The sequence below is a fragment of the Anarrhichthys ocellatus genome, unplaced genomic scaffold, assembly GCF_004355925.1.
Source record: "Anarrhichthys ocellatus isolate YVR2014 unplaced genomic scaffold, GSC_Weel_1.0 scaffold28, whole genome shotgun sequence".
Lineage (NCBI taxonomy): Eukaryota > Metazoa > Chordata > Actinopteri > Perciformes > Anarhichadidae > Anarrhichthys > Anarrhichthys ocellatus.
In genome coordinates this window covers 537,840-554,922 of record NW_022280058.1, presented here as the reverse complement: position 1 = coordinate 554,922, position 17,083 = coordinate 537,840, and the positions used below count along the sequence as shown (strand labels likewise).

General features: G+C 42.0%; 2 protein-coding genes across 3 annotated transcripts; one reads left to right on the top strand and one right to left on the bottom strand.

Annotated features, from left to right (window-relative positions):
• Positions 1 to 360: 360 nt before the first annotated feature.
• On the bottom strand, positions 361 to 4,411 carry LOC116392094 (parkin coregulated gene protein homolog). Of its 2 annotated transcripts, XM_031863247.1 has the most exons (6): positions 4,373 to 4,411; positions 3,225 to 3,297; positions 2,824 to 2,958; positions 1,410 to 1,581; positions 712 to 861; positions 361 to 522 (listed from the first exon to the last, which is right to left on the bottom strand). In XM_031863247.1, exons 2-6 carry the CDS (start codon positions 3,279 to 3,281, stop codon positions 386 to 388), a joined length of 651 nt encoding a protein of 216 aa, XP_031719107.1. In that variant the 5' UTR covers positions 3,282 to 3,297; positions 4,373 to 4,411; the 3' UTR covers positions 361 to 385. The 2 variants fall into 2 exon arrangements, with proteins under 2 accessions (XP_031719107.1, XP_031719106.1); XM_031863246.1 differs by lacking the exon at positions 4,373 to 4,411 and having other exon boundaries at positions 3,225 to 3,466.
• On the top strand, positions 3,987 to 16,644 carry LOC116391948 (zinc finger protein 420-like). The gene is made up of 8 exons (XM_031862977.1): positions 3,987 to 4,556; positions 5,342 to 5,602; positions 6,687 to 7,289; positions 9,977 to 10,096; positions 11,499 to 12,451; positions 12,592 to 12,775; positions 12,876 to 13,004; positions 15,140 to 16,644. Exons 1-8 carry the CDS (start codon positions 4,463 to 4,465, stop codon positions 15,835 to 15,837), a joined length of 3,042 nt encoding a protein of 1,013 aa, XP_031718837.1. The 5' UTR covers positions 3,987 to 4,462; the 3' UTR covers positions 15,838 to 16,644.
• Positions 16,645 to 17,083: the final 439 nt, after the last annotated feature.

Sequence of the window (17,083 nt, the reverse complement as noted above, 5' to 3'; positions counted from 1 at the left end):
ACAATAAAACACTTGTCTTTTATGTAGTGTTTTATAATTTCATAGTTTTTATTATTATTGCTTAATATTACGTCTGATTTTAAACCGTGTCTTATCAGAATCAGAACCGTTTATTGCCAAGTACGTTACACCAGTGGTGGCCGTTGGATATGTGGCCGGTGCTCGTACTCAACACCTTCACTGTTCACTCTGAATGTGTAATAGTACTTTGACTATTGACATTGTGAGTGAATACTAATTATGAGTTAGTTTATAGTTTGGTGTATCTCTGATAAATACACAGATACACAAAGTATTCATTTCAAATTAATTTATTATGGATTGAACAGAACATATATATATATTAAAAAGCAAAGGGAGTAGAGAGTAACATCAGGGGTCCTCCTCATTTGTAGGTGGGCACCACGTATTTAATTTGTAGGAAGGCACCGATTCCTCCGTGGTGCTCAAACAGCTCCAGAGTCTCACGGAACAGTTCCCTGATGTCCTCGCCCCTCTGGCCGGACACGACATCTCCAGTGCCTGAGGACGAGGAAAACAAAGATATTTAGGCTCAGTCGGGGTCATCGCAGACTGTGAGCTTGATGTCATGTGGCCATCCTTCCATCTGACTTCAAATCCACCGGACGGACCGAAGTTCATTTTCTTCAACGCTGTGGTCAGTTGGGACTGGACGGCAGCAGTGTTTTTAAACTGTTCAGTTCAACTTACTGCTCTTTTCGTGGAACATTCTGAAAATGGGGAGGATTTGTCTGAAGTACGGCACCAGAGCCTCTCCCACTTTTTCACCGGACACCACCAGACGCTTCAGGACTCTGAGTGTGCTGCACATCACCGCATGGTTCCTCGTGTTCAGGGCCTCTGAAGAGCAGGACAGAAGGCCAGAGGTCAGTCAGAAATAAAGGGGCTACAAGGTAAAACTGTCCGTCCATTTTTAGATTCTGATTTGCAGGTTGTTTGTTCAGGCAGGTGGAGGTACAGTAAATGTGGAGTGGTTCTGACAACTGCAATGATATGGTACATAAGACAAATTACAAGTAACTCGCACACATACACTGCCTTCCCCTTGAAAGCATTTCCTTTATAGCTTGGCTTTGATTTAGACTGGCTTGTCTGCAATCAGTAATTTCAAATGCACTGCGGAGGCAGGAGTAAGTGAGAGCCAATCACAGGGCTATTTGGCCTACAGCTAATAAGGCTCCAGCTGGCTACACTATATAAGCAACTGTGAATGTCCTCTAGACTCGGGGTTCATCTGAGATCAGCAAACAAAATCACATTTTTCCCCTCAGTGTCAGAGGAACACAGTGAAGGTGAAATGATATCAACACACGCAGGGTCACTTGTGAAGGGAGCTGTGCCGTGTGTGATTTGTAAACCGTGAGAGGAGACGCCCGGGCCAGACTTACTCCTGATGGGGATGATGAGCTGGGGAATGACGGGCAGGATCCTAGGGCCCCCTTTCTCCAGCATCTCGTGGATTCCCTGAGAGGCGAAGAAGTTGAACGGATGACCTGTCTCAGTCAAGCCATCAAAGAACAAAGGCAGGTAGTAGTTGTAGTCCAGCTTGTCCAACGCCACCTGAGGACAGAAATTACATAAAACGACTAATCACATGTATCTCCTCGACTCAAACCGACACGGTTTCATAAAAAAACATTCCATTGACACTTGTTCTCAGTCAAAGTGTAAACCCACAGAAGCAATAAACTCTTCTTTTTTGGCAGACTTTAAAAATGACTCTCATGTGTGTAATGGGGGGAAACAATAAGCATAACAGCTGCACTGGAGATGACAACAATGGCAACAATTTCATACATCACATCCCATTTGCTGAGTGCTTTTTCATGTGCTCATCTGCAAACGCAAAGATTCATTTGAACATTTTACGTAAATAATTCATACAAAGAGAGTTTTGACAGTGTTTTCACCTGAAGACAGACAGCTAACTAGCGAGAATGCTCACTCACCTACCCACCTTTCCTTCTCTCTTTGAAGTAGGAAAAAGGGGAGGAAAAGGGTATAATTATTTAGATTCATTTGTCGTTGCTTACTATGAATAAATGTCATTAACAATCGTTGCTGCATGACGGTTGGGAAGTTATGAAATGGCAGGCAGCATGGTGGTGGCAGAAATAAAGCAACATGGTGATTAGAAGAATGCATCCATCCCACACTGTGCCAGTCAGGAGTCTAATGGCTCTGTGGAGGCTTGTGTATTGAAACACACATGCAGTACAGTACACAGAAATACACAACTACTCCCTGTGTTTTGCTGCGACTGCCTTGAGTTTCTATAGAGTTTGAGATTGATGGATTCTGTGATTGGTGCTGGGAGACAGGTGGAGGCCTACAAGTGAGCAAATCTACACTGCCTCCTAGAGGGTAACAGCCCACATTGGACCTGTGAATATGTGAGAAACTCATCGTCACCTTCAGCTGAGCCGATAATGATGACGATAAAAAAGGTGTTTGCACAGCACCTATCGAGTCTTCAAATTCACGAAAACTGCTTGACAGCAAGGGTGGATCCCAACAGTAGCTTGTGTACAAAAAGAAACATTTTGTGTACAATTGTAAATTTAAGAAAAAACATTTTCTTCATGGCCTGATTGATGTTTTTTTTCTTTGCAAACCTTTAAATTAAGCTATGGCTTTACATATGCGCCATAGGGCTTTTTTTGTGTTAATGAGTTTCTATCAACATTGCCATTATGACATACAATGTTTCTTGATGGCAAATATAGCACCCTGGCTTTTTTGTTAATGCTGTGAGAAAATCCCATATATTAGTTACTCTTTACCAGAGGGCAGCGATCCTACCTTCCAAAAGATACGGTAGCCTCTGCTGTTGTAGTCCATTTGGAGTGGGAGGTCCCCGCGGTCACACATCCTGCGAAAGGTGGACACTTTTGGAGGGCGCGGTTGAAAAGCCTTTGTAGACGGGGGACCCTCCTCCTGCTCAGACACAAAGGAGAAAATGGGAATGAAGAGACGGGTGGTCAGTTTGAAATGAAATTGAAATGCTGGCTGTGGTAACCTGAATGCGAGGAAAAAGCTAGCGGGTAACATGGCTGCAGTTAGCCACTAAATAGATACTAAATATGTGAACCTGTGTTTATAACTTCATAACTTCAAGCCGATTGTTTCAGAATAAAACTGTCCAATTTATAGCTAACATACATTGCTCAAGCTAAATTTAAGTTACAAATATCTACACTCACCTTCATGGCGGGCTTCAGGCTGAAGCCTTGTGTTTTTGTATCCTCCTTCCTCAACATATCCACAGGTACTCTGCTGTAAGTTAAATGATGAATCACAGCTGAAACTCAAGAACAATATTACAAACTAACTAATTGATAGTTTTCAAAACATAATGCTTCATATTGGTTGCTAGGAAACTTCAGAAATGCTGTTGCTAGGAAACTTCAGAAATGCTTTGGTTTGATTTCTGCAGGCACGCCTGTTTCCTGTTCCCAGACAAGGCACAAATGCCGGCCGGCGTCGCAAATGCCGCAAATGCCGCAACAAAACGCTAGGTGCCGCGAATGTCGCAAAAAAAACCGGTAGGCGCCACACCGTTTCCCTGCCAACGTGTTAGCTTATCTGGAGATCCACTCGCTACCAACCAGGAACACCGTTCATACAAATCCTTTTCCTGGCTGAGTCAGCCATTGAGTGTTAAAAAAAACAAAGCTAGGTAAGAAAATAAATAAACTACACCCAGCAAAACCCTAAAAATTTTATAATTTCTTCCATATCTTCAAATTTGAACTCTTACTACACCAACTAACAAGGCACTGGCACCGCAGTGGCTAGTCGGTGGTAAGCGTCAGTCAGGCATCAGTCTGACTAATTAACGCCTGACTAATTAATGAAACACCATACAAGATATAACCATAAGAAATTACAATGAAATAAGTTATATTATTCAGGCTTTTATTGTGGTTTCAAAAGCCAACCGGAAGTTCCGACACTACTGTCAGTGGCTAGCAGCTAAAGCTAAAATGGTTATCATCACATTCAAACGCTTATTTAACTTAACACATCAGTAAGCAGGCATCAAGTTATAGTTAGCGAGCGGTTGTGATATTTGTAGAAGATGTAACGTGTTATTTTCACGTTGGTCTCAATGGTGGATCTGTTGGGACTGTTTGTTATTGTTGACTAGCGTCTGTAGCTTAAGGGGGTTGTTAGCCGTTAGCTAAATCCTAGTGTCGGCAATTCTAGTGAACGTCAGTGGCTAGCTGGCTAATAACAGTTTCCTCAAAGGCTGAGGTGGTCGTTGACTGAGACATCACACTCAGAGGTGCAACTTTGGTTAACAAAACAATTAAACCATATCGCTAGGCACTTGATAATAATCTGAAACCTCTCGTGATCACAGAAAAGGCTTCAGGGACTTCCTCTGGATCTCCACCCCTCTGCACCGCTTCTTCCACACGTCACTACATCTGAGAAGATGCACCTGAGCGACACGAGTCCAGAGGTGAACCCCCACGAAGAACACAGACCACCTGGAACACAGGACCAGGATCACAGAGCAGCATCTACAGGTGAGTGTCTTGTTTCTTTTTTGTGGGAACACGTGCAAACCATAGAGATGTATAATCAAGATGAGAAAGACTTTGATCTTCTATGTTACTCAAGTTCTCAAGAGCCTTAAAATACAATCTTTACTTAGTTTCAAAGGAATCTACAGTTCATCAGGAAACTCACAGGCAGTGAGCCTGGAACAAAACATGCCAGCATCGCTTCTGACTTTTATATCTTGAAAGATTTAAGATAAAAGCTGACGCAGTACTATAGACATGGAGACATAATAGAGAATAATATGGAATAAACTTACAGTACATGATTATATTGCAGTAAAGATAACGTTTGTATGGTAGTTATATTAGAAAAGGGGTCATAAAAAACAAACTTGTTGCTTAAAGCTGCATTCATGAATATGTTTGCATTAACTATAGGGGTGACCCCAATTAAGAATGTACGAAGTTGAATATAATCGGTCAAGTGTCGCCTGTTTGCTACAGGTCGTTAAAATCATGTTTTCTAGCTCACTGATTAGTGAGTTAAGCTTTATGTTTTTACAGAAATATAGCAGAAACAGCAATTGTAGCAATCCACAGACAGAAGGGAAGCTAACAGGGAACAGCCAAAGAAACAGAGAGAGACTGTCTGCAGTGACAGGAATGCTAATGTTGCTCTTTTGTTTCTGCTGCCCCAATGTGACAAATCAGACCTGCTCCTATTTGAGAAGCTTTATAATTGTTCCTTAGAAGAGAATTACCATATGTTCACTACCTTGTGTGTGTGTGTTTTTCTTCTCTCTTTTTAGAAGAAACTTTAAGGCGGCCAGAACCTAAACACAGCAGCTCCCATGAACAGCCTCAGAAGAAGCCGTCGAAACAATGCCAGGGGCCTCGCAGACTCAAGAAGAAATACGACTGTCCGGCCTGCGGGAGAGTTTTCTCTAACAACACCGCTCTGCAGCGACACCTTGTGATTCACTCGGGGAAAAGGCCGTTTAAGTGCTTCATATGTGGGAGAGGATTCACGCAGCGTGGAAACCTCAAAACGCACATGAAAGTTCACAAAGGTCAGAGGCAACAACAAGTTCCTTTGTCTTTACTTCAAGGTTTTTTGAATGCCTCCGCGCTGCATTATGTTTTTAGGTTGTCCGTACGACCATTCTAGTGAACGTGATGTCTCGTGAACGCCTGGAGATGAACTTATTTGCTTTTGGAGGTCAAAGGTCTCCTCACAAAACGCATTGTTGGCCATAACTCAAGAATTCACATGCTAATTATGACAATTTTACTCAATTGTCTGATAGGATAACATGATGAAGTGAGGACATTTTGATGTAAACTGTAACTCGACTGGGTGGAGGAGGCATACAGCCACGAGGCGGTAACTCTAGCTGTAGAATGAGATACTTCAGCTCTGGTCATGTGTTTTCATTGAAATCTTAAAGGTGCTAAATTCGGTATTCAGAGCGCAGTGCAGAGCAGCGGCCATGAGCTAGCTAGTGGGGCACGCTAACATGCACTAAAAGGCCCAGCTATGTAAACAAAGCACAAAGAAGCTCGGATTACAACACACGCAGAGGGAGGGCGACTTCATTCTCTGCTCAGGTAGATATTACTCCACTTTATCTTTACATTAGTAGTTGTTTGCTGCTATTTCAATGCTCTGATTGTTGTATAGAAAACCTTTAATTTACTAATCTTAATTAGTTAAATTGTAATTTCCTGAATTGAATGACGGATAAGTCATGTAGATCTGATCTTGTGCCTCCACTACGGTCTTCTTATGCTGCAAAGTGTTTTTCATTTGTGTGTAAAAGCAATAAGTGGTTATTATTGTGGAACTAGTGTCGGCTTTGTCCTGAAGGGCTGGTCACCAAAAAAAGTGGCAAAGCAAAAATAATCCATGTCTTTGAGAAACATTTAGTTTACCTCAGTTGCTAAAGGGTTGAATGTTCACACGTTGTTTTCTTTAGATGAATGTGTACCATGTATTCCTTTCTCATAACTGTCTGCCAGTTGTTTAATGAAAGTGATGGTGCAACACGGCCTAAAGGCAAACAAATATACGTGATATGACTCAAGCTAATTCATGACCAAACTTTATAAATGCAGAACTTTAAGTGACTATAATTGTCTTTGTTTTTCTCACAGGAGAGTTACCAAATTGGACATTAGTTCAAGAGAAGAGCCCGCCTAAAGAGTCTCCTGCAACGGTTCATGTGTGTGGAGAGTGTGGCATGGACTTCCCTCAGAAACACCAGCTGGAGAAACACCACCAGAGTCACAAAAAGCCTTACGCGTGTCCCGACTGTGGCAAGACATTCAAAAACGAATATTATTTTAAAATACATAAGCGCATTCACTCTGGAGAGACGCCTTTCCTCTGTTCGGAGTGCGGGAAGAGTTGTGTCACAGCAGACTCGCTTAAAAAACACGAGTTGACGCACACTGGAGAAAAGAACTTCCGCTGCGATCAGTGCGGGAGGGCGTTTTCACAATCCTCCCACCTCAACGTGCACCTCAAGACTCACACCGGAGAGCGGCCTCACCTCTGCTCAATCTGCGGTAAAAGCTACTCCAAAGCATCCGTTCTGAAAGTTCACCTGCGAGTTCACACCGGAGAGAAACCGTATACTTGTGAGAAGTGTGGCAAGTGCTTCTATTACTCTCAAGGTTATCGAAAGCATCTGAAGATTCACGACAAGAAGCCAAAACCTCGAACAAAACCGCTGGGGAGACCAAAACAAAATAGTCAATAATGTAACCTGGGAATTCACAATAGTCTGAGAGGATATAAACTAAGGAAATACATTTCAGTTTGACCATATTTTTGTATACAAATTATGATTCTCAATCGTTTTGTCTCTATTCAAAAGCAGAAAATGTGAAATATCACATTGAACATGAACCAAGTGTTTATCCAACATGATAGCCTTCTTAACATCAGAGCGCTCTTGTTTCTTTATAGAAGACATTTAGCTTCCTCACTGCAGGAAAAGCACAGGAGGATGTCATAACATTAATTATGACACAATGCATCAGTCAATATAATAATGTTATTCCTCAGCCATGTTGTCCAGTTCTTCCAGGGGATCCTGAGACATCCCCTAGGCTGACAACTCCGATATGCTTGGAAAACCTTCAACAGGAGGCAACATCGGATCATCAAAAAAATAAAAAGTTTGGAACTTTTCTGCTGGTTTTGACTTTTTTGACCCAAAGGTATTGTCAGTTTACCTTTTCCCACCAAAGGATTGGCTTTTACAACACGTACACACAATAATAATAATAACAACATAGAAACACACACTGACTACTCTTTCCTTATTGATAATCTTAAGATAGAGGTGCAAGAAGTATCCTTGAATTCTTTAAAAAGTAGATGTACAATAGTCTAAAAAAATACTCACAATAATCATAAATAAAAGTACGGAATTCAAAATGTTACTTAAGTAAAAGTATATAAGTATTATCAACAAAAAGTAAAGGTACTCAAAATAAAGAATAGCTCCTTTCAAAGTGTTAAATTAATATAGAATATTAAATTCTTTTTTTTATCGCTAACATATATCTAAGAGCATTTAAATGCTGCAGTTCCTCAAATCAGAAAGTGCACTAGAAGTATAAAGTATTAGATACTCAAGTACAGAACAAGTATGTCAACATTGTACTTGTGCTTGAGCAAATATTCTTTGTTACTTTCCACTGCTGACACTGGATAATAATATACAGTACAACTGTAGGTAAGTATTGTATATAGAGTGTACTTTTGATAAATACACTTTGCTGGTACTCTTATAATGTGCTGTTTACATGCCAGATTTAATCAACCCGATTATAATAGTGGTTTAAAATATATTGATTTACTAATAGATTATGATTAAAGAACATAAGAGACTACAATACAATAAGTTATATTATTCGGGCTTTTATTGTGGTGTTAAAAGCCAACCGGAAGTTCCCCCACTACTGTAAGTGGCTAGCAGCTAAAGCTAGAAAGGTTATCATCAGAGCCAAACGCTTATTTAACTTAACTCATTACTTAGGTGCCAATATTTGACACATTGTTTGAACATAATCGAGCATGAAAATGAGAGAGAAGTAGAACATTTACCAAGTCGTTTCAATAAACTTCTGTCGAGCGACTACTTTTTGTTTTTACCTGAGGGGGGAAAATCAATGCTGAGGTTGGTCAAAATGTCTATTGTCTGTTGTTAAACGTTAGCTAGCTGAGTTAGCGAGTGGTTGTGATATTTGTAGAAGATGTAACGTGTTATTTTGACGTTGGTCTCAATGGTGAATCCGTCGGGACTGTTTGTTATTGTTGACTTGCGGCTTTAGCTTAAGGGGGTTGTGAACTGTTAGCTAATTGCTAGTGTCGGCAATGCTAGTGAACGTCAGTGGCTAGCAGGCTAATAACAGTTTCCTCCAAGGCTGAGGTGGTCGTTGACCAAAGCGCTGGTCATCGTCACTTCATTCAGAGGTCAAACACTAGTGTCTGTACTACCGGGTGCTCTTGATATGATGGCTGTGATTGTAACACACACCATGCTACAACAGGTTTTTGTCAATGAGGTTGCTGCTCAATTTAAACTACATTTAATGTGGGGGGGGGAGTTAAAAGGGATGGAGGAAAGATGAGTGTCATCAAGCTAATGCTACTGAGCTAACGTCAACTGCTCTGTGCAAGATGCACGAAGAAGAGGTTTCTAGTGCTTCCTCTTGACGTTCAACCACTTGAAAGCACAGTAACGTCAATTATGTTGACGGTATTATACACTATAACAGTTTCATTTAGCTGTACGGCAACATTTTAAGGAGAATTACATTTTTTTTTTAAGGTAGACTGCCCATCAGGCCTCAGCCAGGTTCAGTCCTGTTGTCACAACAAATCATCCGCCCTGCTGAAGTGTCCTTGGGCAGGGGGATGAATGTCTTCCTGGGCACTCTCATGTGGAGGGGACACACAAATACTTCCCCTAAAATAAATCTAGATCTAAATACAGTCAGTGAATGCGTTTTGTTTTAGGGGAATAAAATCTGCTCTGGATTTATCCACAGGCACCAAATGTTTCAAATACTTCTTTAATCCTAATTAATAGAACCTTGAATGTGATGTGTGGGTTATGTTAACAAGTTAAGGAAAGCGAAGTCTTATCTTTTTGGCTGTCAGATTTGTAAATGTAAATGTAGGCTTTGGTTTATGCTTGTAATAGTTGAAATCATTTGATCTGTAACAGGACTATGATTGACATATGCATCATTATTTAACGCAGAGAATGCATGTTAATATCGCAAATGACCCGAAACGCATTAGTCCACACAATACATGACAAGTGTCCCTGAATTCTTTTCTCATGTATTCAGTGATTTGCTATGAATTGAATTGTCGTTTACTGACTCTTGATTTTTTTCCACCTCTGCCAGGTTGAATATTTGAGAGATGGGCTCTGAAAACCCAGAGGTCTTCGGACCAGCTGTGATCCTCGCAGAGGAGGAACCGCAAGAAATTGGAGGCCTGATCAACTCTGACGGAGAAGAAGTGGATTTCTCAGATCTCAGTGAGCAAACGAATTAGAACAGCAAAGTGTACACTGAGTGACTTTGTATAGTGCAGTCCAATCGGACAGGCATGTCATAAATACTAACTTTGTCAAACTTAATATTTTGACACTGAACTTTTGTAGTTTGTGCTGTCGCTCTGTATATGTTAATGACGTTGCCGATATATTAGAAATACCTTCCAATATATTATAATATAAAGTGCAGGCTAAAAATTGATTCAGTACATTGACGTCTGAAGTAGTAAACAGTAGAACATTTAAAGTGAGGTTATATTTATTGTGGGACGTATTTATTGCATTGCAAAACATCCTACAGGTATTCCCCTGTAACATCTGGATTCAATTATCTGTAAATATGATTAATTAGGGAATTCACATTACAAAGACTTATGGCTGCATTAGTAATGATCTTAATACAGCAGTCTGTAACTTTGGCAGCAACAGCACACATAAACAAGGTAATATTAGATCTAAGATGGTAAAAATCTAAATATGGCAATGCTAATTTTACCTCCAGCTCTCTGCTGCGGAGGTCTAATGGTAGCGAGTTATTTGCACAACTGCCAAAAGTTTGACAGGCATGTTTAGATTTTCTCAGGAGCTAATTTAAATGATAAGATGTTGACTTGCTTTAAGTTTTAATTATATCAAAATGTTACACGTAGTCAGGATAAACATCCAGTGCCATCTATATGCATGCAAGTCCCTCCTTATTTGGTCTACTTCCTCTTCACAGTATAATATAACAGCCGATAACAAAGCTCCGCTAATTTGGTGATAAACTTATTTTTCTATAAGTTCTTCACAATAACAGTATTTAAAGGCTTTTATTTTGAAGCAGCAAAATCAGGAAATGTTGGGTTTTCATCAGCAGTAACTTGACTGAGACAGCAGGTGTCAGCTGTGCTCCAGCCTCAGTTTTCCTCCTCTTTTCCCTTTTGCTCTCCCTCGGGAAATAAAACTCCCGTCTGAGGGGGGGCATGTAAGGGCTGACAGGTCGGATCTCAATGCGAGCAAGATCCGAAAAAGACAAGTTTAACCAAGGCCTTCGATTAGGATGTGAATGCACGAAGGAACCTGAATGCACCACATCTGACGGCTTGCACACAGAAGAGATTTATGATCCCTCTTTTTCTGTCTCTTGATAATCAGTTCCATAATCGGCCTATAGTAAATCTTTTATTCTTTCAAATTTGTCAAATGTTCAATTTCGTGCCTTTGACATAATTCAATGACTCTAAATGAGTCTGCCTAAATAAATCCTCACCTTACTGACCTACAGTATGTCTGAACATCAGCGTCACTGTTCGTTGTGCTCGGGGACAAACTGCTTTGGAGCCGTTTCCTCAACAATTTTGTTTCCTTAATACAATTCTTTCCCATCTGTCTGTTCACACAGGAGAGAGCGCCATCCCTGGAACCGTGCCTGCAGATGCTCCCTCCAAGACTTTCGATCAGAGCGAGAATGAAAAACCGCCGTGTCTTCACAGCTGCTCAGTGTGCGGGAAAGACTTCCCTTACGCCTCCAAACTTCAGCGCCACTTACGCACTCACTCGGGAGAGCGGCCTTTCCCCTGCTCCATGTGCGAGAAGAGATTTCCAGAGAAGGGGCTGCTCATGATCCACGAGAGGACCCACACCGGGGAAAAGCCCTTCCCGTGCACTTTCTGCGAGAAAAGATTCGCCAGCCAGGGCGAGCTCCGGCTGCACCGGCGGACACACACCGGGGAGAGGCCGTATCACTGCTCCATCTGTCTGAAGAGCTTCTCCCGACACTGGCATTTGAAGACGCACTTAGAGGCGATGCACTCTGAGGTCGTCGCGGGCTTTACAAGGAAGAAGTTCCCGTGTTCGGACTGTGAGAAGAGCTGCAACTCAGCTGCTGAGCTGAGAGATCATCAGAGGACTCACACCGGAGAGAGGCCCTACCAGTGCTCCTTCTGCGACAAAAGGTTTGCCTTGTCGGGTACACTTGTGAGACACGAGCGCCTCCACACTGGCATTACGCCCTACCACTGCTCCGACTGCGGGAAGACATTTGCCCAGCAGTGGACGCTGACGACACACATGCGGACTCACACGGGAGAAAAACCCTACAGCTGCACGCAGTGCGATAAGTCCTTCGTAGCTCCAGGAGAGCTCCGGAGGCACACCAGGATCCACACGGGGGAGAAGCCGTACACGTGCAAGGACTGCGGGAGGCACTTCTCACTGGCAGGAACTCTGAGAAACCACAAAAGGTCGTGTACGCAGAACAAGAATGGAGCAGTTACAGATGTCGTCTTGGACACAGTTCCAGCTGCAGCTGGTGAATCATCGCAGCCGGACCTGGCCAACAACGTCAGCTCCGAGGTAGAATACACAGCGCCTTCAAAGTAGAATCCTTTTCCCTTTGATTGAGATGTTCAATGTTTATTCTTCTGCATTTATACAGTTCTTTACAACCGTTAACACCATTGTTTCCATTTGTTCTTATTTACCTGTCTTTATAGGTGTCGGTCAGTGAGAGTTTGACCAGTGCAGTTGAGCCCCCTCCCGCAGAGGGTCCTAACTGTGACAAAGCAGCTGAGTGTGAAAATAACCCGCAAGAACCAGAAGACCGAGCGGAGGACGTGGTTTCCAGTCCACTTATGAATGTAATAGTGAAAGAGGAGGAAGAAGAGGAGCCGTTGTGCGGTACGTGAACATGAGATTCCAGATATCCGTTCTTATATAATACAAGGAACGTGAATGCCTTCGATGATGATTTATGTATTGTTTCCTTTGTGTTGTGTAGAAGAAGCTCCTGGCCAGCTGTCCGGTAGTGAGGATTGCAGCGTGCGGGAGGAAACTGAAGAGCAGCATCAGGACAGCAACACAGAAATTCGGATTACAGTGAAGGAGGAAGAAGATGAACTTATTAACAGTAAGGACATTGTTTTACAGGAGTACAAATCTCTCTCACATTAGAAACAACGTTACTGTCTTTACTTCAGTCATTAACCGGGACCTCGTTCCACTGAATGACTGGATTAAAACATCACTCACTGGTTTCAGCCCACTTTTCTCTCATTTCACCCTTTTTTCATGTGTGCAGAGACTTCATCCACACGACACTGGGTAATTCTGAGGAATCAGCGTTTGTGTGTGGAAGTGCGGTGTGTTCACACTCGTGTTTTTAAGATTTCTGTTTCACTCTGAAACCCTGGAACAGGAACATGTTCACCACCCAGTTCAAGGCAACAGTTGTCTCTCTTTCTTAGAGGACACAAATATCTATTTTCAAAAAAGCTTTGTTCCTTCGTTTTCAGATGATCCCCTCCGGGTACTTTTAGGGAGTTAAATAGCTGAGTGAATGTGGGAAGGAGAGAAAAAGACACATTTTCAGATCTAGTTAGTTTAGTGACGACACATCGTGAGTGTACCCAACTTACCTAAAGATCACAGCAGCAGGCTTCTCGTTTCTTTTCCAGCTGTCATCAACAGATTTCATTAGCTGTACTTTAATTATGAGTCAAAACTAAACTCTTGTTTTCTTCGTCCGGTTAAAATGCTTTTTTAAAAGCTGCCTTTTTTGATACTGTGTTTGTCTCACAGCAGCGGTGGTTTCTTAGAGAAAGAACCATCACGCTCTACCTCTTTGATATTTGGAATGATAAAAGATGGACTGTGTCTCTTTCAGTTCACTCCGACTGACTCTTTGCTGTCTCTGACTGACTGCTTTGAAAATGAGAAGCCTGCACTTGTGGTTAGTGGTAATTTTGTGTTTCTTCTTTCGGCTCATTGGAATTTTACATGATCCATTGTTTTTTTTTTAAAATAATTTTCGATGATAAATTGGACAGAATAGTTGATTCTCTCCGGGACTAATCAGTGAACTGTGTAGCATTGCATATTGTTGTCCTTTGATGAGTCTATTTTGAATCGGTGGAATACTCCACTCAGGCCTTTGCTTCAGAGTGGACCCTTGTCTTGTTCTCATAGAGATGGCAGGAAAACGAATATTGCACCTGTGGACTTTTTTAAGGTTGTGACAGGTGTAGTGCTGTACAACATAGAGTATTTATATCGTCAGCGCCATGTTGACTTTCACAACAAACTCATCACCAAAGACTGACACGTTGCACTCAGGGATTTTTGAGTTAGTATCCGTTGAAATCGGCACTTAACAAATGTAATTAGCTTTCTTTCTTTATTGCTGCCTTTTGTGTTCAGTTCGATGTTCAGTTTGTTCAATAAAAGAATGTTAAAAATCTTCTTTTAAAATTCAACAAGCAGCAGAAAGACAGAAATGAGTACCCTTAAATATCTCTTTATTCATCGCCAGTAATATAATTAGCGCAATATTGCACATTGTCCTGTGAGCGGCCGGCCGTAGACAGGTGCCTGTCCATAGTGGAATGAGTCGGGTTGTACTTGCTGAACACAAACTCACTCCTTGGCCGGACGATAATGCTTACACAGCTCCTCCACCTCCTCAGCCGTCAGCATGTTGAGAGGCGCTCAGAGGCAAATCCAAACGCTCCCGATCTCGTATTTAGCACCTTTAACGACATCAAACCGACCGCTTACAAACTTTAACACAACTAGTGCAGAATAATCCAGGTCTCATTTATTCAGTTGTACGTGTATGATCAGTAATTCCCAAACATTTTCTGACTCACACGGATGACGAGCGTGCCTGCACAAGCGTGAGTTTGTTTTAACTAGAAGGTTTCAGCAAAGCTGATGTGTTTGGGGAGTAGTGAGCGTACGACTGGACAAATGAGACCTGGATTATCCTGCGCTAGTTTGTAAATGTGTGTGTAGTTGTAGTTTTGCTGTTGTTCCACGTGGCTCCTATTTACTTCAATTTAGCAAGACCTTGAAGGCATGCGAGAAAAACAATGTTTTCTTCAAGAATTCCAGGTAACTTGATGTAAGTAACTGATATACAGCTGGTCATTTTGTGGCTGGAGTATTCCTTCAACAAGCAAAAAGATTAATGAGTTTTTGGGGGGGGGGGTTTGTCTTCAGGGTCACTAAATGGCGTGTTTCATCTTGTCATCTTTGTTCCCACAGTGTCTGAAGGGGATCCCGATCACGTCTCTGACAGCGATAAAGACAGTCCTCCAGCCTCACCAGGGCAGGAACAGTGTAACGACAGTCTGACGAAGAGCTCCTACTGCTGCGGGCTCTGTGGAAGAGACTGTCACAAGATGTCTGCCCTCCAGATCCACATGCGGATTCACTCGGGAGAGAAACCCTACCAGTGCTCTCTGTGTGGCAAGCAGTTCACCCAGAAAGGTCAACTCAAGGGTCACCAGAAGGTCCACACGGGAGAGAAACCGTTCTGCTGCCCGGACTGCGGGAAGAGCTTCGCCCACTCGGGGGCCATGAACAGACACCGGCTCACACACACGGGGGAGAGGCCCTATCACTGCTCCGTGTGCGAAAGGAGCTTCAACCAGTCCGGCCGCTTGAGGGAGCACGAGAAGATCCACTTCGGGGAGAAGTTTGACTGTCCCGAGTGTGAAAAGAGTTTCACGCGAGCGTCGAGCCTCAAGAACCATTTCCGGCTCCACACGGGAGAGAGGCCGTACGCCTGCGACGTCTGCGGGAGAGGCTTCAGCCGCTCGCAGAGCCTCAGGCTCCACAAACGGAAACACGAGCAGACTCACCCCGAGGAGGAGTCGGCATTCGGCGCGAGGAGCGACGATTTATCACAAAGCGACGATAACTCTCCGATTAATATGTGTATAGCAGACAAAAATGAGTGATAAGGTATTCATATGAACCATAGAGAACAGTAGTCGTGTATATATATCTATACAAGATTTTAGGCAGTTAAACATGAACTGAAAGAGGGAGGGGGGGGGGAGTAAGGGACTACCTCAGTGGACAGACCGCCGTTAGAACTTTGCGTGGTCGCTCGCTAAAGAAGTATTGAAGCTAAAATATTGAACTCCCTGAAATGAATAAACAAATGTGTCAAATGATGTTCAGCAACTAAGAGTTTAACACAAAATGACCAAACAAATATAACACAACTTAGGTAAAATCTTGGAAACTGTTAAACGATAAATTTTAGAAGTCATATTTACTGTCTTTTATATATTAGTTGAATCAAGATATCACATTTATAGTATTTATTGTAGTACAAATGGGTCATTTAAGGTCTGTGATTTCACATTTGTCCAGGCAGTATTTGTCCTTTAAACTACTTATGTATGTGGAAATTGGATACGATGGCCAATGAGCAGTGAAAGAATCAGGTGAAACTGGAATTCATTCTGTGTGTATGATCTACTGAAATGTCTGACATATTTTAGCCAGTAATGAAGCAAGAGGATTGTGATATTCATCAGGGTTTTTTTTTTGTTTTTTTTGGCCAAGACCATTTTGCCTTAGTGGTGATGCATCTTTATCTCCATTATGAATGAGGTTCACCTGGTTTGGACAACTCTTAAAGGCCAACAACTGTTGTGAATAAAAGAATCATCCTAAAAGGCTGTGATGGAAAAGTGATGCCTCTGTCTAATGGTATGGGACATGTTGTACTGTACAATAAAAGTAAATAATACTTAGGACTGGCGTTGGGTGCAAATATGTGTACACAAAATGAATATTTGCTGCGGGTTTTCACTGAACTGCGCCTGAACGCATCATATTGTAACTGAACGGAACCTTCGTTCATATATATACGTGTATGTATATATATATATATATATACATAATTATGAGATACTAAGTCAGAAGATTAGTAAATTCGTATAAGTAAAGCGGAGGTAATGTGTATTATTTGGTGGTTTGGTAAAAAAGGTGGGACAGAGAGGAGAAAGGGAGACATTTATATCATATTCAAAAGAGTGTCGGATTGTATAGGTCTACAGTGTAAAACACCAAGGATCAAATATAGGTTAATGTGGTATGTGTGGTGTTTGTTGTTTTGTTTTGAGGGAAATATTGTAAATATAATTGTCTCATCCACACTCCGGAGCAGAAGGTGGCTGTAATGCCACAATA

Excerpts from the sequence above, each read along its gene's own strand:
- LOC116392094 (XM_031863247.1), bottom strand. The coding sequence starts at position 3,281 with ATGTTGAGGAAGGAGGATACAAAAACACAAGGCTTCAGCCTGAAGCCC. Across the intron at positions 862-1,409 it reads GCTCATCATCCCCATCAGGA|AGGCCCTGAACACGAGGAAC; the intron begins GTAAGTCTGGCC and ends CCTGCTCTTCAG. Across the intron at positions 523-711 it reads AATGTTCCACGAAAAGAGCA|GCACTGGAGATGTCGTGTCC; the intron begins GTAAGTTGAACT and ends CCTCGTCCTCAG.
- LOC116391948 (XM_031862977.1), top strand. The coding sequence starts at position 4,463 with ATGCACCTGAGCGACACGAGTCCAGAGGTGAACCCCCACGAAGAACAC. Across the intron at positions 12,452-12,591 it reads CCAACAACGTCAGCTCCGAG|GTGTCGGTCAGTGAGAGTTT; the intron begins GTAGAATACACA and ends CTGTCTTTATAG. Across the intron at positions 12,776-12,875 it reads AGAAGAGGAGCCGTTGTGCG|AAGAAGCTCCTGGCCAGCTG; the intron begins GTACGTGAACAT and ends TGTGTTGTGTAG.